We start from the raw sequence: 21,596 nt of genomic DNA on the forward strand, positions 1-21,596 counted from the left end.
CAGGGTTTTCTGAGTTGTCTGTTTCTCCAGCCTTTCAAGGGAGGGGAGCTGGGGGCAGGTGGATCCAAGAGATGGAGGAAGGAGGTGGGGGGAAGAGCTGAACTGGAGGAGACCAGTGACCCCTTGGGGTCATACTGCAGAGAGCAGTGACCCAGGGCCTCTTCACTTGGGTGCAGCCAGGAAGGCTGGGGTGTCTGCCGCAGCAACCAGTAACAAGAGATGCCACCTTGCTCTTTGGCAGGTATCGCGTGAATGTCAGACCCAGGTACGTCACCAGGTACAAGACGGTGACGCAGTTGGAATGGAGGTGCTGCCCTGGCTTCAGGGGGGGAAACTGCCAAGAAGGTCCCAGAGACCCTGGGAGGATGCCCCGCCCCATGCCTGCTCGGCCCCGCAACAGCATGAAGAAACCCACAGGTAACTCACTGCTTTCCTGTGCTCACCTCTGCTCATCACCGCTCCTTCCAACTCCAGGCTTTGTGAGTTACATGCAGGGGTTTCCCAGAGCTTCCAAGAACACACCCGTATGCCTGCAGGAAGCACGTGGCACACACATTGATGTGCAGAAGCAGTAGCGATTGGAAGACAAACTTTTAAAAAATAAATTGCTTTGTTAGGGCCAGCTGGTTGTGAAAACCAAGACCTTAGAGGAGATGAGGCTGGGTTCAGCCTTGTGTGGCCTGAGGCAGAGACAGAAGAGATTCTCATGTAATGATGTAATGACGCCTGGTTTGTTTTTACTTTAGTTTTCATGTGCAAGCTCCCTTAAGACTGAATTTGAAGTCGCTAAAATTGTTTGTTGTGTTTTTAAATAGGGAAATAGAATCATTCTTATTCTGTTTGGGGTGAGATACTCAGCAGTAAAAGAATCTGCCCACAGTGCAGGAGACATAGGAAACACGAGTTCAGACCCTGGGTCAGGAAGATCCCCTGGAGGAGGGCATGGCAACCCGGTATTCTTTCCTGGAGAATCCCATGGACAGAGGAGCTTGGTGGGCTCCAGTCCATGGGGTTGCAAGAGTCGGACACAAATGAAGCGACCAAGCACAAGCGAGCATATTTGCAAAGCTAAGCCCAGAGTTAGAAGTATCCACTGAGGTGGTTCTTAATTTGCTTCTGATTATTTTTTTAAGTGAATTAGCACAAACTCAATGAATAGTTTAGAAAGCAATGATAATTTTCACCTTGTCTTTTTTTTAAATATTCATTTACTTATTTACTTATGAGGCCATGCTGGGTCTTAATTGGAAGATGTGGAATCTTTTAATATTTCCCTGACCGGGGATTGAACCTGGGCCCCTTGAGTTGGAAGCACAGAGGCTTAGCCACTGGGATCACCAGGGAAGTCCCGCCTTGGCTTTTAAGTAAAACATTAACAAACAGTAAAGAATCTGCTGGCAGTGCAGGAGCCTGGGTTTGATCCCTGGGTCGGGAATATCCCTTGGAGAAGGGAATGGCAACCCATTCGAGTGTTCTTGCCCGGAGAATCCCAGGGACAGAGGAGCCTGGGCAGCTACAGTGCATGGGTTTGCAAAGAATCAGACATGACTGAGAAACTAACACTTAAGAGACTGACTTTTTAAAATTTTCTGGCCACACTGTGCAGCTTGTGGGATTTTAGTTCCCCAACCAGGGATCGAACCCTTGCTCCCTTCATTGGAAGTGTGGGGTCTTAACCACTGGACCACCAGGCAAGTCCCCAAGAGGCTGACTTTTATGGACAAAAATGTTTTGACATTTTATTCTACATCACTTTATCTTTCTTCTTTTTTAAAGTTCAGTCAGAAAACTTAGATTTTCTTTTGAGTTAGATGTTTAAGTCATTTTTAAATGATTATATTTTCTGATGAGGTGTTTTCCGTTTTGAAACTAGTGGTGTTTCTCAATATTCTCTGTAGAACAGATTTTATTATTATTTTTTTTTTTCTCACTGCTTCAGTCAACAAAAGGGAAAGTTTAGGAGAAGGAAATGGCAACCCACTCCAGTGTTCTTGCCTGAAGAATCCCAGGGATGGGGGAGCCTGGTGGGCTGCCGTCTATGGGGTCGCACAGAGTCGGCCACGACTGAAGCGACTTAGCAGCAGCAGCAGCAATCTTGAATCATACAAGTACTCCCTAATATTCAACAAAAATATAGCAAAATAATATCTTTAAACAAATTGATCTTGGGCAAAATCCCACCTGTGTAGTAGGCATGTAACATCATCATCTGTTCGGTCATCTCCAAAAACAGTAAAATATAACTACTCTTTGTTGGGCAATATAAAATGTTAAATGGAGCAGAATACCAAAAGACTAAAAATGAAGAAAGCCTGATTTAAGAATTTTGTTTTCATAAAGTGTGACCTTTGTTTTAAATGTTGTCTTAAAAATGTTGGATTTACACAGCTTTAAAAATAAGCTCAGAATTTATATGTCAATCACTTTTAGCCCTTTTAAAGAACTCAATTGTGCGTCTTGCTGTCATGAAGGATATAAAGATGGATTAGATGAGCTGTTGTTTTTTCTTACTGTTATAAGCTTAGTTTCATGCATTATGACAAATTCAGAGGCAGAAGAGTTTGTAGGTATTGAAATCATTGCTAGTTAATCACAGGTGTGAAATCATGAATGCTATAAAAAGTACATTTTCAGTAAAAGCTTTGCAATTTATAAAAAAAAAAAAAAAAGAAAGGGAAAGTTTACTGAGGCCCCAGGGCCACAGGCAGGAGGCCGCCCGGTGGGCAAAGAAGCCGGCAGAGGGGCCTTATTTGACATTCTTCCTGGGGTGCAGGTTGTTGGTGTGGCCACGCTTCTTGCAGCAGTTGACCGCCGGGGCTATCGGTGATCGTAACACAGCCGACGTCTTGTCTCAGTTGGATTTCTGAGCGGGGTGGCAGGGGGAAGGCTCAACGGTGCCGCTTCACAGATGAAGCACTAAGTTCAGGGTGAACTCTTTCTGAATTTTGTAGTCTGACAGAGCACAGCTCATCCTCCAGCTGTGTGCCGGCAAAAACTAGATGCTGCTGGTCAGGCGGGATACCTTCCTGATCATGGATTTTGACTTTGACATTCTCAATGATGTCACTGGGCTTGACCTCAGGGGTGATGGTCTTGCCCTTCAGGGTCTTCACAAAAGTCAGCATCTCTGCCTCTGCTGCAAGGCTGCCGCCACCGACCTGTAAAACAGATTTTAAAATAACTGTTTTATTACAAAAGTAATGCATATCAATTAAAGAATGTTTGTAACATATGGGGCTTCCCTTGTGGATCAGCTGGTAAAGAATCCGCCTGCAAAGCAGGAGACCTAGGTTCGATCCCTGGGTTGGGAAGATCCCCTGGAGAAGGGAAAGGCTACCCACTCCAGTATTCTGGCCTGGAGAATTTCATGGACTGTATAGTCCATAGGGTCACAGAGAGTCAGACACAACTGAGCAACCTTTACTTTCACTTGAAACATATAGGAAAAATATTTAAGTACATATCATCTTGAACTGCCCCGGTGGTCCAGTAGTTAAGACTCCGTGTTCCTGTGGCAGGTGCCTGGGTTCCATCCCCGGTTGGGGAACTAAGATCCTGCATGCTGCACAGCCAGGCCAGGAAAAGGAAGGAAAAAAAAAAAAGTACATCTAATCTTACCACCAAACGAGAAGTACTGTTAACATTTTACTATAAAATACTGCTCTCTTTCCTGTATCTGCATATACATTTTGTTAAAGAAAAATTTATTCATCCCACAAATATTTATTGAGCTTCTGGATCTGCAGTCTTTATACTTAGGTGTTTTGGAGAAAAAGTCAAGGCGGACACTAGATAAGTAATCACATCAGAGCACAGTCAGGGCTCTGATGGGGGCTCTGAGAGGGCGCGTTGGATCACAGTAGACAGTTTATTTCTGTTTTGTTTACTTTTAGATTTTGTCTTGTAAAAGTTTAAGCATACATATAGTTTAATGAGTTGAATCGCTTTATAATATGAAGACTATTAGGAAAAGCAGTGATTCCCTTTCTCTGCCAGTTTCCCTTCTCAGGAGTAATTGCTTTAAACTCTTATAATTTTTCTTTTAAATTGAAGTATAGTTGATTTACAATATTAATTATAGCTCTACAACAAAGTGACTCAGTGTTTTCATGGATTATACTTCATTTAAAGTTATTGCAGAATAATGGCTGTATTTCCCTGTGCTGTATAATATGTCCTTGTGGCTTATTTATTTTATACACAGTAGTGTGTATCTCTTAATCTCCTGCCCCAGTCTTGTCCCTCCCCTTTTCCCTCTCCCCACTGGTAACCACCAGTTTGTTCTCTGTATCTGTGAATTTGTTCTTGTTTTTATATATACATCCATTTGTTTTATTTTTTAGCTTCCACACATAAGTGGTAACGTAGGTTATTTGTCTTTCTCTAGTCTGATTTTTATTTCTGTAAGCATAGTACCCTCCAGATCTGTCTATATTGTTGCAAATGGCATTATTATAGCTGAGCAGTATTCCATTGTATATGTGTATACACCATATCTTCTTTATCCATTTATCTGTTGATGGACGTGTATGTGTGTGTGTGTGTGTGTGTATGTGCTAAGTTGCTCAGTCCTGTCTGACTCTTTGCCCGCCAGGCTCCTCTGTCCATGGGATTCTCCAGGAAGGAATACTGGAGTGGGTTGCCATGCCCTCCCCCGGGGGATCCTCCCGATCCAGGGATTGAACTTGTGTCTAAGTCTCCTGCATCAGCAAGCGGATTCTTTACCACTAATACCACCACTCTTAGGTTGCTTAAAAACATGGACTGCTTCACACACGTGCCATCCTTGTGCAGGGACCATGCTAATCTTCTCTGCACCCTCCCAGTTTTAGTATATGTGCTGCTGATGTGAGCATTTCTTTAAACTCTTTAGATGGTCTTTTGGAATTTACTCCACATCCTTGACTTCTCATTATGGAAGGTGAGGAATTAAGTCCCTTTCCTCTAACATGAGGCTTCCACACCCCCGTCCTTTGCATTCAGTTATGCTGTGTTTTTGTCTGTTCCCTGTTTATTGGATCCACTGTAGTTGGTACATCATGTTTACAGCTGAGCCCTGCAGTGTGCTATGAATATGTTACCTTTTCTACACAGTTTTTTGATTTCTCTAGTGTTAATAATTATGTTTTTCTTTGCTTGGTTTTCTATATTTTTAATCCCTGCTTCAACCCAGACTCTCTGCTGGTTATCTACATGTCCCCTCTGTATGTTCAGATACATCAGTTCCGTCTTGAAATCTCTCCTAGAGCTTTCCCGGCTGCCCCACCTGGAGTGGTCCCTGCTTGTCCTCGTTCACCGCTGCCGCCCGGCGATCTTCACGGACTTCTCTCCTGTCTGTTCCCTGCTTCCCGTCCGCCCCCCACTCGCCCCGCTTGCTCTTCCTTATCTTATCCCCTTGTTTTGGTCAAGCACATCATTCAGTAGTTTCATGAGGAGATTGCGTGGAAGGTAAACTTTTGGACATGCTAGTCTACAAGTATATTTACTCCAGCTTCAGAATTCTAGATTGGAAATAATTTTCCTTTAGAATTTTAAACACATTGCTCAGTTTTCTTCTGGTTTTCAAAAAGGAACCCTCCTACACTGTTGGTTGGAAGGTACATTAGGACAGCCACTATGGAGAACAGTATGGCGGTTCCTTGAAAAACTAAAAAGAGTTTCTGTATGATCCAGTGAGCCCACTCCTGGGCATATATCCAGAGAAAATCATAATTCAAAGAGATACATGCACCCTAATGTTCATTGCATTACTATTTACAATAGCCAAGACATGGAAGCAACCTGAATGTCCATAGACAGATGGATGATAAAGCAGACAGGCTGCATATATACAATGAAATATTACTCAGCATAGGAAGAATGAATGAGGCCACTTGTAGCAATATGGATGGACCTAGACATTATCATACTAAGTGAAGTAAATCAGAGAAAGACAGATTTCATGTGATATCACTTTATGTGGAATCTAAAAAAAAAGACACAAATGAGCTTGTTTGCAAAACAGAAACAGACTTACAGACATAGAAAACAAACTTATGGTTACCAAAGGGGGAAGCTGGGGGAGGGATAAATTAGGAATTTGGCACTGGCAGATATACACTGCTATATATAAAATAGATAAACAAGGACCATGGAACTCAATACTTGTAATATTCAATATCTTGTAAATAATCTATATGGGGAAAAAAGAATATATATGGGACAAAAGAATATATATACAAAAGATTATATGTATTTATATTTCTATCTGAATACCTGAAACTGGGCTTCCTAGGTGGCTCAGTTGTAAAGAATACATCTGCCAATGCAGGAGATGAGGGTTCGATCCCTGGGTCAGGAAAATCTCCTGGAGGAGGAAATGGCAACCCACTTCAGTGTTCTTGCCTGGAGAATCCCATGCACAGAGGAGCCTGGCGGGCTATAGTCCATGTGGTTGCAAAAGAGTTGGACAGGTCTGAGCAATTAAAGAAGAGAATCCCTGAAACTAACACAACATTATAAATCCATTATGCTTCAATTAAAAAATTCTTTTTCTTCTAGTTCCCAATGCACTGTGAAAACCATTCTGATTCCCAATTTTTTATGTGTGACTTGGTTGGGGTTTCTTTTGTTTGTTTTGTTTGTGTTGTTTTTGCCATTAATGGGATTTCAGAATGAAAGGAAGTGCTTATCCTCAATCCACCATCATTATAATGCACACACTGTTTTGGGCACTTATTTTTAAATTTTTAACTGATTTTAATTTTTAATTGATGAAAAAACATCATGTCATTAGATATTCTCTAGTGTCATGTCTTGGCTGCATAGAGTGTGGTGGTTTGGATACAACCTTGTACTTTTGGCCCCTAAGGCCGTTTTCAGTTTTTCATTATTCTATAGATAGTATTTGAATAAGTACTTTTTCTGTTAAATTTTTGGATTCATCCGTATTATTTACTAGAATAAATTTCTAGAAGTGTAATTGCAGAGTCCAAAGGACTCGGAGTATTTTGATACATTCTCCAAGTTATTCTTCCAAAAATTTGTAGCAGTTTTTTTAGTCACCAGTAGTATATGAAGGAAAAACATCTGCTTACATTCTGATCCTCCCCTCTTCTCCTGCCCTTTAAAAAAAATTTCCTTTGCTCAGAACAGCATTTCATTTGTACGTGACTTACTGACTTTTATGTCTAGTATCCTGAGAGAATTTTTTCAGTATGGAAAACAAGATGTTCTTTCTAGTTTTCTGCTTGGGACTTAGAACATTTAAACTCAAGCCTCGGTTTTACCACTAAGTTGCTTTTAATGAATGATAACTGTTGTTATGATCATCTGCAAAAGTTAGAGGAGGAAAAAACAATGACCATTAAGCTCAAATATCTACCACATTCTAAACTTACTTCCAGTTTGTCAGTGTACATGAGTGCATTTTATGTCATAATCTGTGTTGTGTGTGGCTTTTTCCACTTTACTTGCTAGGTCTCAGTATTGTCAGCAGGCTTGTTGATGTTAATTCTTTAATTCCTTTCTTTTTTATATTAATTTTTACATTTTATTTTTTGGCTGTGTCACACGACTTGTGAGGTCTTAGTTCCCAGTGTATTAGTTGCTCTGCTGTTGCTGCTGCTGCTGAGTCACTTCAGTCGTGTCCGACTCTGTGTGACCCCATAGACGGCAGCCCACCAGGCAAGAACACTGGAGTGGGTTGTCATTTCCTTCTCCAGTGCATTAAAGTGAAAAGTGAAAGTGAAGTTGCTCAGTCGTGTCGGACTCTTTGGGACCCCATGGACTGCAGCCCACCAGGCTCCTCCGTCCACGGGATTTTCTAGGCAAGAGTACTGGAGTGGGGTGCCATTCCCTTCTCCCGGGGATCTTCCCAACCCAGGGATTGAACCTGGATGTCCTGCATTGCAGGCGGATTCTTTACTGTCTGAGCCGCCAGGGAAGCCGGGATCAAACCTGGGCCTACAGCAGTGGAAGCAAAGAGTCCTAATCATTAGATCACTAGCTGCTGCTGCTACTGCTAAGTCGCTTCAGTCGTGTCTGACTCTGTGCGACCCCATAGACGGCAGCCCACCAGGCTCCCCCGTCCCTGGGATTCTCCAGGCAAGAACACTGGAGTGGGTTGCCATTTCCTTCTCCAGTGCATGAAAGTGAACAGTGAAAGTAAAGTCGCTCAGTCGTGCCTGACTCTTGGCGACCCCATGGACTGCAGCCTACCAGGCTCCTCTGTCCATGGGATTTTCCAGGCAAGAGTACTGGAGTGGGGTGCCATTGCCTTCTCCTAGATCACTAGGGAAGTCCCTTAACCTCTTTCAAGTATTCCTTGTGTTCTGTGACATCATATGCCTCAGATTTTGATGACCTTTTTTTGGTTTCTCTATTTATATCATGTTTATTTTCATGACTCACCACAATTATTTTATGATTTTTTCTTTTGGGCTGTTTCCTTGTGGGGTATATTTCCCAAAGTAGAATTATCAAAAATTCAATGTTTGGGGACTTCCCTGGTGGTCCAGTGGTTAGGCACTTTCACTTTGGGGGCCCAGGTTCAATCTCTGGTCTTGGATCTGAGATCTCAAAGCTGAGTGGGACATGGGTAAAAAAAGATTTCAATGTATTCTTTGACTTAGTGAATCTCACTACATAGGGCCACATAGCTGTGTTGTTGGGAGACACCAATAGACTCTGTTTTATCTCTCTTTTGCTTTTAGTTTCCCAACTGCATGATGGTGCTAAACAATGTCTGTGAGACTCTTAGCACAGGGATGCTAATAAAAGAAAGAGACTATTTAGGAGTTGCTTGGAGGATAACTTGCTGCTCTCATGATATCGTGTGCCTGTGTGTTAAATCACTTCAGTCGTGTCCAACTCTTTGGGACCCCATGGACTGTAGCCCACCACGCTCCTCCGTCCGTGGGATTCTCCAGGCAAGAATACTGGAGTGGGTTGCCATTCCCTTCTCCAGGGGATCTTCCTGATCCAGGGATTGAACCTGCATCTCCTGTGGCTTCTGCATCGTAGGCAGATTCTTTACCGCTGAGCCACCGGGGAAGCCATGGTATCATACCACCCAACAACTAATGGGTGGATCCCAAGTGGCTTCTTGTGGTTACAGAATGCAGTCAGCTGTCGGGGTGTGGCTGCAGTTACAAATGTGGGAATGATATGTTCCGATGATAATATAAGTAAAGAATATTTCCCTTCAGGGTGAAAGAGACCATTGTATATCTGTCATGTGTCCTGTGAATATTCTCTTGACAACCAGAGGAGGGAAGATAGTCACTTCGCCTCATAGACGAGGGGATTATAGTTCACAGAAGTGAATTAACTTGCTCGAGGGCGGACTGTAGACAGAAGAGCCAGAATCCCCTGGAGGTCTGTTTGACTTAACGCCCATCATCTTTTGCACTCCAGCAGATTGACTGCCTGTGTGTGGTGAGAGGGGAGTGGTAGGGGAGGTTTGCATGTATCCCAGGAGTACCCTGTCAATTGTCTTTGCAAAACTGGGTAAAAGGAGGAAATGTTAAGTCGTGTCCGACTCTTTTTTTCTTTGTAACAGACAATGAACCAAGCCGAGTCTCAGAGCCTAAGAACACTGTGTCACCCACTCCTGCAGCAGACCCAAGTCAGACAAGAGATCCAAAACAGGGGCCCCAGGAACTTCAGGAAAAGAAAATTCAGGTGCTGGAGGAGAAGGTTCTCCGGCTCACCAGGACGGTTCTGGACCTTCAGTCTTCCGTTGCTGGAGTGAGTGAAAACCTCAAACACGCCGTCCAGGACGATGCCAGCAAGATGCTGGCCTCATGGCTGAGCAACCTGCACCCCCGGCCAACGCCCATCAGCGCTGTGGGTGGAGAACCAGAAACAGTTCAGCCCCCCGGCATCCTCAGCAATAAGGAGTCAGGCATGAAGGACATCAAGTCTGAACTGGCTGAAGTCAAGGATGCCCTGAAGACCAAGAGTGACAAGCTGGAGGAGCTGGACGGGAAAGTGAAGGGCTATGAAGGGCAGCTCAGACAGCTCCAGGAGGCCGCCCAGGGCCCAACGGTCACCATGACGACCAGCGAGCTCTTCCAAGCCTACGTGGACAGTAAGATCGATGCCCTGAGGGAGGAGCTTATGGAAGGGATGGACCGAAAGCTGGCTGACCTGAAGAACTCGTGTGAGTACAAGTTGATCGGTTTCCAGCAGCACTGTGATGACTATGGGAGCAGCTACCTGGGAGTGATCGAGCTGATAGGAGAGAAGGAGGCCAAGCTGAGAAAAGAAATCAGTGACCTTCAGGCCCGGGTCCAAGACCCTCCAGCCCATGCAAACTGCTGTGACGGTACCAAGCCTGGTGACTTGGGGCCACAGATCAAGATGTTAGACCAGAAAATCGAAAGAGTTTCTGAAGCGACAAGAATGCTGAATGCACGACTAGACAATGAGTTTGACCGCCTCGAGGCTCCAGAGCCGGATGTGGACTTCGATGCCAGATGGCATGAACTGGATGCAAGGATCAACGTGACAGAGAGGAATGCAGAAGAGCACTGCTTTTACATTGAAGAAACCCTCCGGGGGACCATTAGTGGGGAGGTGGACGGCCTGAGGCAGCTGCTTGATCAGAAAATACAGTCCCTGGAGGAGCGGCTGGGGAGCGCCCTCCTGGAGATGGTGAACGGCTCAGAGATGGTACCTGCTCCCCCAGTGGCAGCCCCGCCCACTGTGTCGGGGGCTGGGCCCCCGCAGGTCATGATGGAGTTGAAGCGCCTGAAGGACCAAGTGCGGGTGGTGGAGGACATGTGCCTGCAGAACTTCCGAGGAGAGCCTCGAGGGATGGAAGACACTTTGCGGAACGGGGGCGAGATGGTGAGCCTTTTGAGATCTCTAAACGACACGATGCAGGGGAAGTTTCAGGACACTGAACGCAGCATCCAGCGACTTCAGCAGGACTTCAGTTTTCTTTATTCTTGGCTCAACCACACAGATGACCACTTGAGACGTCTACAGAACGAGCTGAGTGGTGGTAGAGGAGGGAAAAAGGCTGCAGGGGGTGGGTGGTCCAAGGTGGGTGAGCCAGGGAGGACGGAGGCGCCCCTGCCGTCTCCCCAGGCCCCCCCAGCGCATTGCTGCGACCAGCTGGAGGGCAGGTGGCAGCGGCTGCAGGACCTCGTCCTCAGCGAGCTGGACACTTGTAAGGAGAAGACGCACGGAGTCCAGAGGGAGGTGTCTGTGGTAGAGGACAGGGTGTCTCACGTGGAGAAGACCTGTAGCAAGCTGGACTCCATCTCTGGGAGCCTTCAGAAGATCAAGGAGGGGCTCAACAAGCACGTGAACAGCCTCTGGAGCTGCATCCGGCAGATGAACGGGACGCTCCGGACACACTCCAGAGAGATCTCCAGCCTGAAGAATTCCGTCCAGCAGTTCTACAGCCACGTCTTCCAGATTTCTGCTGACCTGCAAGACCTGATCCGGTTTCAGCCATCGGCAAGTAAGTGCACCTTTGCCTTCCCATTTTGAGTATTTGTAACGCGTGTTCTGCTAGATTTTGGATGGTTTGTGGCATGAGCCACGTCACTGCTGGCCCAAAGTGTGCTTCGTAGATGGGGTGGGGAAAGTGCGTGAATTGTCTGGTGCTGAGTAGCAATGAGACAAAGACCAACAGTGAGAGCAAGTGTTTAGAAACTTAGAATAACTTGACGTCACCGTAGCACTCAAGCACACGATTTGTGCGTTTTGTAAGTTATCAGCCCACAACAGGTTGAAAATACAGAAGGAAAACTGGTCCTTGCCCTCAGGTAGGTGGCAGAAGGCTGATCTATACTGTCATGTTGGGGAGCTTAGATTTGGGGTCAGATTTGTGGCCTAACAGCTTGGGGCAATGGGCATGTTGTCCTGTCTTCTACTCAGGGAGTCTCCTGTATGCACACCCCTTCACCTCTCTGAAAACATCACTTCTTGTTTGCTGGTGTCATTATCATCTTTGGGCAATCTCTTGTTCCCTAAAACCTAGGGCCTCGATGATGGCAAGGAGAATGCATTGTGTTCCTTTCCAAAGACAGAGAGAGGACCCTGGACAGAGTACTTTAGGGGCAGGAACTGTTCAATGCCCCAGCACGCCCAGAACAAGGATGCTCATCGGCTGTGCTTAGGGAGATTCATGCTACACACTCTGTATGCACATCCGTGCTAAGTCCCTTCAGTCATCTCTGCTTCTTTGTGACCCCATGAACTGTAGGGGGCCAGGCTTCTCTGTCCATGGGATTCTCCAGGCAAGAATACTGGAGTGGGTTGTTATCTCCTTTTGCAGGCGATCTTCCTGACCCCAGGGATCAAACCTGTGTCTCCTGTGGCTCCTGCATCGCAGGCAGATTCTTTACCATTATACATTTCACTCTTGACAAATGTTTGTTGAATGAATGAATGGACTGAATGAATGGTCCCTTAATAGTACTGAGTGACATATTCAAGTTAACATTTTTGTTACCTGGGGGCTCAGCGTGTCATCCCTGAAGGACAGAGCCTCCCTGGTACCTGGATTCAGCAACCTCAGTGCTGAGCAGAGTTTTCTTTATTTTTAAAATTTTATTTATTTATTTTCGGCTGTGTTCGGTCCTCATTGCCGAGCAGAATTTCTCTAGTTGCAGACAGCGGAGGCTACTTCCTAGTTGGAGTGTGTGGGCTTTCTCCCTGCAGTTGCAGCTCCCAGGCTCCAGAGCACAGGCTTAGTAGTTGGGGCACATGGGCTGCTCCCCGCAGGGACATGTTCTAAAGTCGCACAGTGGAGGCAGGGTGGGGACCCTGGGTGCTGTCGTCCAGGCCAGCCCACGTCTCCTCTGTGTCTCCCCAAAACGAACGCAGACTCACAGGTCCACGAGGACAGGGGAGGGCCAGCCGTGTGCCAAGAAGGACTCCACCTCCTGACCAGTCCTCTCCCTGTTTTCTTTCCCCCTGTCTTCCCTGCTGGCCTGTGTTGCCTTTTCACCTTGCTCAGCTCCAGGTGACAAAGGCCCTCATGTGTTGATGCTAGTTCTTGGCCTGGTGTGAGCCTATGGGATTTTAGGATTGGGTCCTATTGGAAAAGGCCCTGATGCTGGGAAAGATTGAAGGCAAAAGGAGAAGGGGGAAGCAGAGGATGAGATAGTTGGATAGCATCACCGCCTTAATGGACATGGATGTGAGCAAACTCCAGGAGATAGTGGAGGACAGAAGAGCCTGATGGGCTGCAGTCCATGGGGTTGCAAAGAGCTGGACACAGCTTAGCAACTGCATAATAGCAACTGCATAACAGCAACAACAACGCAGCTGGGACTTGCAGCCTGAGGAGAGGAGAGCCAGGGCCTGATCCCAGGGAAGTGGGAAGTCTGAAGTGGTCAGTGGGACACGCTTTGAACCTTTCCAGAGATAAGGAGTTTGTAGATAAGGAATTACCCAGGCCAGTCCTGCTATTTATAACCTCCATCCCCTCCCCCCAGGCCCACACAGCTCCCAGATCTCTGGAATGCTGGGGAAAGGTCAGGGGACCCTGTGTGTGTTCATAGGGTGATTGTGCCTCCTGGTGACAGTTCTGTCTGGACTGTGCTTTGTAACAACAGATCGAAGCAGATAGTTCCAGTTGATTTGCAGCTCCCGGGTGGCGTGGGAAGCTGTGTTAACTCCTTCACGCTTGGCTGTGGAAAGAGGGGTTGGGGTGAATGCCTGTAAAGGGAAGGCGGCTCCCACAAGATGCTCCTTTTGGAATGAATCCATTGTCGTGAGAGTAGAATGCATGGACTTTCGGGAACTCCATTGATTGAGAAGAGTTAACAATACACAGGCCGAGGCTGTCCATTCTTGCAGCGCATCCAGGTCCGGGAGAACCTGAGTGTCAGGGGTCACTGGGTGAGTTTAGAGCTCAGGTCACAGCGCCCCGTGAAGAGTCAGCAGCACATTTATTGAGTGCTTACTGTGTGCAGCAGTGACTCAGTGGACATGAGTTTGAGCAAACTCTGGGAGATGGTGAAGGACAGGGGAGCCTGGCGTGCTGCAGTCCCTGGGGTCACAAGGAGTCGGACACGACTTAGTGACTAAACAGCCACTGTGTGCAGGGCTCCGTGAGGGATGAGGAGGTGAGTGGCACAACCCTGGCCTTCCGGGCATTTCCAGGCCCAGGTTTGGGGGTGGGGGAGTGACACACACAGGCCTGCAGAGAGGGTGAACGAGATGGTGTATCAGGGCTCATCCTTGTAGTTCACTGGCTCTTACTGAGCCCGTCTTGTGTGGGAGTGACGAGCTTATGTGTGTGGAGCACAGGGATGGCAGTGCAGGGGACAATGACAGTTTGAGGGGGACAAGTAGGCAGAGATGGTCACGGCCACCGTGGAAGTCAGGGAGCGCTTCTCTGAGTTGATGAGGCCTTCTCATCAAGGTTGAGTAGGTTGCGAGTTCATAGGCCAGTAGGGTGAAGGGTGAGATGGTGTGATGAGAGAGACTTCTGAAAGGGGGCGATGCTGGAGCTTGTACCGAACGGTGAGTTGTTGCTCAGTCCCTCAGTTGTGTCTGACTCTATGCGACCCCATGGACTGCAGCACGCCAGGCCTCCCTGTCCTGCACCGTCTCCCAGAGTTTGCTCAAACTCACGTGCGTTGAGTTGATGATGCCATCCAACTATCTCATCCTCTGTCGCCCCCTTCCCCTCCTGCCCTCAATCTTTCCTAGCATCAGGGTCTTTTCCAGCGAGTCAGCTCTTCACATCAGGTAGCCAAAGGATTGGCGCTTCAGCATCAGTCCTTCCAACGAACATTTAGAGTTGATTTCCTTTAGGACTGACTGGTTTGATCTCCTTTCAGTCCAAGGGACTCTTGAGAATCTTCTGCACCACAGTTTGAAAGCATCAATTCTTCAGTGCTCAGCCTTCCTTATGGTCCAACTCGCACATCTGTACATGACTACTGGAAGGGTTCAGAGAAGCAGGAGGGGAGGGCGTCCCTGCTGAGGGGTGGGATGGACCTGCTGTTTGCTGCTGTTTGCTGACCCCAGACCTTGGTGGCTTAAACAACAAGGCTTCATCACTTTCCATTGTTCTGCGGGGCAGGAACTGACTTGGCAGCTCTTCCGCTCCACTTGACATCAGCTCAAGTCACTCACTTGGCTGTGGTCAGGGGACCAGTGGGCTGGGCTGGGCTGAGCTGGAAGTTGCAGGAAGACCAGCCACGTGTTCCTGCGCACGGCCATCCTCTCTCTCCACGTGGTGGACGTGCACCTTCTCTCAGCATGGTGGTCTCGGGGAGTCACACTTACCACAAGGCAAAAGCAGGAGCCCCTTCCAGGTGGGGCCCGGAGCTGGCACCATGTCCCTTCTGCCACATCCCATTGTTCAAAACAAGTCACCCTGAGAGATGACGCGGCTTGTGTGTTGGAAGGGGAGGAATATTAACGATTGTCATCATTGCTCCCACCGCAAGCCAAGGTGCGGAGCTGAGGGTGCAGGACATGGTCACCAGAGGCCAGATTGCTGGGCCAAGGACCTAGACTCTGCTGTTTCTGCCCCGCCTGCTGCCCTGTGCAGGGAGCCCATTCTCTTCTTTGGAAGCACCCAGAGGGAGCTGAACTGCCCAGCTGGCAGCGGGTGGGGAGGGTGGAGGGGGAACCAGAATGGCCTCAGCCAATGCTGAAAGCAGTCCCAGTCTCTTTGTATCCCTCACATCAGTGCAGACGTTCTTCCCTGGGTCTTAAAAGAGACTCTCGAGACTATATACAAATGTTTGGTTACTTTTTTGGACAGAAGGTCCCTGCCTTTCATCCAGGACTTGGAGAGGTGCCTAACTTCTAAAAGGTAAAGAACTAGTATATTTTTTTGGCTGCATCTTGCAGCTTGTGGGATCTTAGCTCCTCGACCAGGGATTGAACCCACATCCCCCACAGCAGAGGTGCAGAGTCAACCACTAGACTACCAGGGAAGTCCCTAGGACCACTGTATTTTCGTGACTGTCTCATCGTCCACTCTGTGAGGTGGGTGTCATGCCCTTTCCTGGGCCCCGTGCACCCCACCCCCCTTCATTCATACAGTCATTCATTCCACAAATAGTCATGTCCTTGCACTGGAGTTTTAGCCCTTGCAGGATCTAGAGGGGGAAGTCAGGGAATGCACAGCCCAGCAAATAAAGGTCTGATTTCAGCAGGCAATCAGTGTGCAGGGAAAGATAAGCAGAGGAGGTGACAGAGAACAGGGGACTTGGTGTTTTAGATGAGAAGTCAGGGAAGGTTGCTCAGTGGAGACGACCTTTGAGCAGAGACGTGAGTAAGATAAGGGAATGAGCCTTGTAGAGATCTGTTCCTGGCAGAGGGAACAGCATATGCGAAGGTCCTGAGGCAGGGATGTCTTTGTCCTGTTTGAGAACTCAGGACGTCAGTTTGATCAAGTCCATGAGCAAGGGGGAAGGTCACAGGCAATGAGGTCAGGGGGTAGGGGTCAGATCAGGTGGGATTTTGTAGGCTGAGATGACAGATTTGGATTTCAAGTATCATGAGAAACTCTTGGAGAATTTTGAGCCAGGAAGTGATTATTATTTCCCAAGTCTGTAATCCCAGCTACTCTACACATTCTTTGTGACTTTGGACAAATTATTTATCTACTTAATGCCTCACTTTCTATAGCTGTTAATTGGAGAGAATCATGGTGATAGTGATACTTCAAGAAGTTAGCATGATAACTATTGTTCCTGTGCATGCTAAGTCATTTGAGTTGTGCCTGACTCTTTGAAGCCCCATGGACTGTAGCCCACCAGGCTCCTCTATCCATGGGATTCTCCAGGCATGAATAGTGGAGTGGGTTGCCATGCCCTCCTCCAGGGGATCTTCCTGACCCAGGGATCAAACTCACGTCTCCTGCATGGGCAGGTATGTTTACCACTAGCGCCGCCTGGGAAGCCCCCCTGTTCCTAAGGAGTATTTCTTTTTCTTTTTCTATTTTTTGGCTGTTCTGTGTGGCATGTAGGATCTTTGTTCCCTGACTAGGAATCAAACTTATGCCTCCTGCAATGGAAGCAGGGAGTCTTAACCACTGAACCACGGAGAAGTCCCAGTAGTGTATTAAATAGTGACTGGCCCTTGGTCATCCCTCAGTATCAGCATGACTGTGACCCTCTGTCCCCTCTGCTGGACATCCCTTCTGCTTCTGGCTGAAATCCTCTCCTCTTCTTACAAGCATGCAGCCTCAGAGCAGTGAAGGTGGGCTTGCCCGCACTGCAGACGTGGGATGACAACCTTAGGTGTTCTGAATGTTCTAGGGATCCAGAGGGTTTTGTTCTTTCCTTCTTTTTCTTGTTTTCTTGTCTAAATTGGGACTGAAGTGTAAAGTGTAAAAAGCTGAGAAATCTCCCCTCCCTAGCATTCAGGTTCTTGTTGTTCTTGTTTAGTCGCTCAGTTGTGTCCGACTCTGTGTGACCTAATGAACTGAAGCCCGCCAGGCTCTTCTGTCCATGGAATTCTCCAGGCAAGAATAATGGAGTGGGTTGCCATTTCCTTCTCCAGGGGATATTCCTGAGCCAGGGATCAAACCCAAGTCTCCTGCTTGGCAGGTGGATTGTTTACCTCCAGGGAAGCCCAACATTTAGGATTCATGGTTAGTAAATCAGGTTCTGAACGACAAGGGGATTGGGGAAGTCCTCTATTCTGTGGATGTGGCCTCAGAAGTCTGGACTTTTGTTTCAGTTCCCCCCACCCCCTCCCCCAGCTCCCTGTCCCGTTCTTTTAGCTGCTTCTTGTCCGCAGTTGCCCGGTCTCCATGCTACTGTAGTTATTGGGTGGGGGCAGCTCCAGACCCTGCCCCCCCCCACCCCAGCGTGGCTCAAAGACAGAATCTGCTTCCTGCTGGGGCCCTGGGACCACCTGGCCTGCACCACAGCCTCTGAGCCCACACAGCCTCCCCATCACCCATCTGATCAGATACTGAGCCCCGGGCAGATTTGGGCATTTCTGCTGTTCCCCTTTCACTTGGGATAGTAGGCGAGTTCCTGGTATTGAGAAGCCTGGGGCTCCCACAGAGCTGAGCCAGGCAGAGGGACAGTCTCTGTGCCAGGGTAGCTCTCCTCCCCCACCTCATGGTTCCAAGAAGGGCCTTCCTGCCGGACATGCAGGACTGTTTCCACACACCCCAGGGACTGCTTCCTCTTTCCAATCTGCCACCCCTTTCTTCTGCAGATGTCTTCAGGCAATTTCTTGTAAGTACTTAATTTTTTTTTTTTTTTTTTTTTTGCGTATAGTCGATTTACAATGTTATGTTAGTTTCAGGTGTACAGCAAAGTGGTTCAGTTATACAGCCACACATGTTCATTCTGTTTCAGATCCTTTTCTCATATAGGTTATCCTGGAATATTGAGTAGAGCTCCCTAGGCCATACAGGAGATCCCATAGGTTACGCACCTTATATATAGTAGTATGCATGTGTTCATCCCAAGTCCTGATTTATCCCTCACCCCTGTGTTTCCCCTTTAGTAACCATAAGTTTGTTTTCAATATCTGTAAGTCTGATTCTGTTTTGTAAGTTCAGTTGTTTCATTTTTAAAAAAAATTGGGTTCCACATGTAAGTGATGTCATATGCTATTTGTCTTTCTCTGTCTGGCTTACTTCACTTCGTATCATAGTCTCTCGATCCATCCATGTTGCTGCAAATGGCATTACTTCATTCTTTTTCTAAAATTTATTTTTATTTATTTGGCTGCCCTGGGTGTTAGTTGAGGCATGTGGGATCTAGTTCCCTGACCAGGGATTGAACCCGGGCCCCATGCATTCGGAGTGTGGAGTCTTATCCACTCGACCACCAGGGAAGTCCCGTATTTCTTTCTTTTTAATGGCTGAGTAATATTTCATTGTGTATATATATCACATCTTCTTTATCCATTCCTCTATCCATGGGCATTTAGGTGGCTTCCATGTCTTGGCTCGTGTAAATAGTGTTGTAGTGAACACTGGGCTGCATGTATCCTTTTAAATTATGTGTTTTTTTTTCAAATACATGCCCAGGAGTGGGATTGCTGGATCATCTTATTGTTGTGGTTCAGTTGCTAAGTCATGTTCTCTTTGCCCACCAGGCTCCTCTGTCCTCCATTATCCCCTGGAGTTTGTTCAGATTCATGTCTGTTGAGTCTATGTGCTGGATCATATGGTAGTTCTATTTTTAGTTTTGAATGGTATTAATAACATTTCATTTGGGGGTGCTACAGATTTAAGAACCCCATCTTTATCCAGTTGCTTAGCCTAAGCTGTGCTGTAAGAATGAAAAAAACACAGGTTTTTCAAATCAGCTCAGTTTAGTCGCTCAGTCGTGTCCGACTCTTCGCGACCCCATGAATTGCCTGTCCACCACCAACTCCTGGAATTCACCCAAACTCACGTCCATCAAGTCGGTGATGCCATCCAGCCATCTCATCCTGTATCATCCCCTTCTCCTCCTGCCCCCAATCCCTCCCAGCATCAGACTCTTTTCCAATGAGTCAACTCTTCACATGAGGTGGCCAGAGTACTGGAGTTTCAGCTTCAGCATCAGTCCTTCCAATGAACACCCAGGACTGATCTCCTTTAGGATTGGCTGCTTGGATCTCCTTGCAGTCCAAGGGACTCTCAAGAGTCTTCTCCAACACCACAGTTCAAAAGCATCAATTCTTCGGCACTTGTAAAGCCTGGCAGGGGAAGAGTGGCCTCATGCCAGTGTTATGACAGTTTTGGCCTTCAACTTGAAATTGGCTGAGTTTGAGGCCAGTGTAGGTCCCAGATAGCATGATGGAGTCAGTCCGAGTGTCATAAATACATAAAGGCTGCATAAACTGCGCAGACTCGGACCACACTGCCTCTGGACGATACCTGCCCTTCTGCTCTGTGAGCATCTGGTTTCTGTAAAGCTCTTCAGTTGGTGAAAGCAGCGGCTGCTTTTCTCCATCTGAACCTTGACTCTAGGACTGCTGTGTCCTTGGCACCGGCCTCTCCTACAGCTGTGTGCAGAGTCCCCTGCGAGCTTGATAGAAATAAGGACTCTGGGCTCCCTCGGGAGACTCCTGCTCAGCAGGGGTGAAGTCAGTTCCAGGAATTTGTCATTAAATTTGTAATTAAAACAGAGAACCCCCCAGCTCCCGTCGTGGAAGCGGAAGGCAGACCCCCCTCAGAGGCAGCTGGGCCAGAGAGAAGCGGAGAAGCAGGGGGTGGTGGGGAGGGTGGGGAGGGAGGGAAAGTCCTGGGTGCGGAGCCGCAGCCCCCGCGCCAGCTCTGCGGGACCCGCGTGTCCGCTGACGGGCTCTGCCGACGCTGTCACTGTGCCTCCTCACATCCTGACCGTGGCGGCTTTACAGCAAGTCTTAAAATCAGGTAGACCCTCTGTGTGTCCATGTACAGCTTCAAATCAGCTTGAGAATTTCTATCAAAGAAGAAATCCCCGGTGACTTTTTGGGTCAGGTCGGCCTCTCTAGGGTTCAGTGATAACAGGTGACCTCTGTTCCAAGGGCACTGCCCTGCTGATGTCAACCCGCGAGGCTGGAGCTGTGTGTGTGTCAGTGATCTCTAGACCGCACTTTTCAGAAATGCCAGCCTGTTTGCCCTGTGGAGCCTGATTCCAGGGGCCTCTTCGTGGTCACACTGGGCGGGACTCCTTTCTCGGCGGGGCTCCGTGCTCTGGAGGGACGGTCAGTACGGGCCCTAGATAGGTCATAGTCTCTAGATCCATCCATGTTGCTGCAAATGCTTTACTTCATTCTTTTTCTAAAATTTATATTTATTTGGCTGTCCTGGGTGTTAGTTGAGGCATGTGGGATCTAGTTCCCTGACCAGGGATCGAACCCGGGCCCCATACTTTGGGAGTGTGGAGTCTTAGCCGAGTGTGGACCACCAGGCAAGTCCCATATTTCTTTCTTTTTAATGGGCAAGTAATATTTCATTGTGTGTGTGTGTGTATATATACACACACACCACATCTTCTTTATCCATCAGTGCTGTGATGGAACCACACAGTGCCCCCGGGACCAGCTTGAGTGTTTTCTCTCTCCATTCCAGCCAAAGTGCAAAGCAGCATTTCCACTGTTTGCTCAGTAGGACAGTTCCTGCAAACCCATGGTCTCCCCCGCCCTGCTGTCAGGGGAGTCGCGTGGGGTTTCTGTGCGTCGTCTCCCCAGCGGCTCCTTTACATGCCTCCCCATCCTCTCCCCCCTTGACCTTCCAGGCAGGGAGACCATCGAGTGTCTCCTCAAAGCCCCTGCCTCGTGCCCCCCATGCCTGGTCAGTGCAGGAACCTGGTCCCTTGGCACCCCCTCTGAGCCTGGCATTTCTCATCAGGGTGGCGAGGGTCCTTCCCAGGCACAGAGCTTTGCCAAGTGGTGTGACTATCCTTCCACTTAGCCTGCTGTATGTCAGAATGTGGGTGGGTTTCTTTTAAAGCCAGAAGTCCTGGGAATTCCCTGGCAATCCAGTGGTTAGGATTCCACTCTGTCACTGCCAAGGGTCCAGGTTCAGTCCTTTGTCAGGGAATTTAACATCCTACAAGCCATGCAACCAAAAAAAAAAATACAAAGTCAGAAGTCTTGATTGCCATCTTTAAAACAGTCCCACCACCCCGACCTGTAGTTGCATTTGGTCAGCAGACACCCTCGCAATGCCAGGCAGCTCCCCA

The 21,596-nt window shown here is 47.8% G+C and overlaps 1 protein-coding gene, 2 non-coding genes and 1 pseudogene across 4 annotated transcripts in view; 1 reads left to right on the plus strand and 3 right to left on the minus strand.

Annotated features, from left to right (window-relative positions):
- The window catches only part of EMILIN2 (elastin microfibril interfacer 2), a 59,949-nt gene that overhangs the window by 29,446 nt on the left and 8,907 nt on the right, over positions 1-21,596 (plus strand). For both annotated transcript variants that reach the window (XM_019986692.2, XM_019986690.2), the window contains exons 3-4: positions 242-417; positions 9,542-11,455. In XM_019986692.2, coding sequence (XP_019842251.2) covers positions 242-417; positions 9,542-11,455 — 2,090 coding nt within the window. The remainder of the gene's footprint in view (positions 1-241; positions 418-9,541; positions 11,456-21,596) is intronic.
- On the minus strand, positions 2,747-3,131 carry LOC109577972 (ubiquitin-ribosomal protein eL40 fusion protein-like; annotated as a pseudogene).
- Positions 4,754-4,856, minus strand: LOC139179542 (U6 spliceosomal RNA). The gene has a single exon (XR_011563910.1). It is a non-coding gene; the product is annotated as a U6 spliceosomal RNA (small nuclear RNA).
- Positions 18,699-18,771, minus strand: TRNAR-CCG (transfer RNA arginine (anticodon CCG)). Its single transcript has one exon. It is a non-coding gene; the product is annotated as a tRNA-Arg (tRNA).

The sequence above is a fragment of the Bos indicus genome, chromosome 24 (genome assembly GCF_029378745.1).
Source record: "Bos indicus isolate NIAB-ARS_2022 breed Sahiwal x Tharparkar chromosome 24, NIAB-ARS_B.indTharparkar_mat_pri_1.0, whole genome shotgun sequence".
NCBI classification, from domain to species: Eukaryota; Metazoa; Chordata; class Mammalia; order Artiodactyla; family Bovidae; genus Bos; species Bos indicus.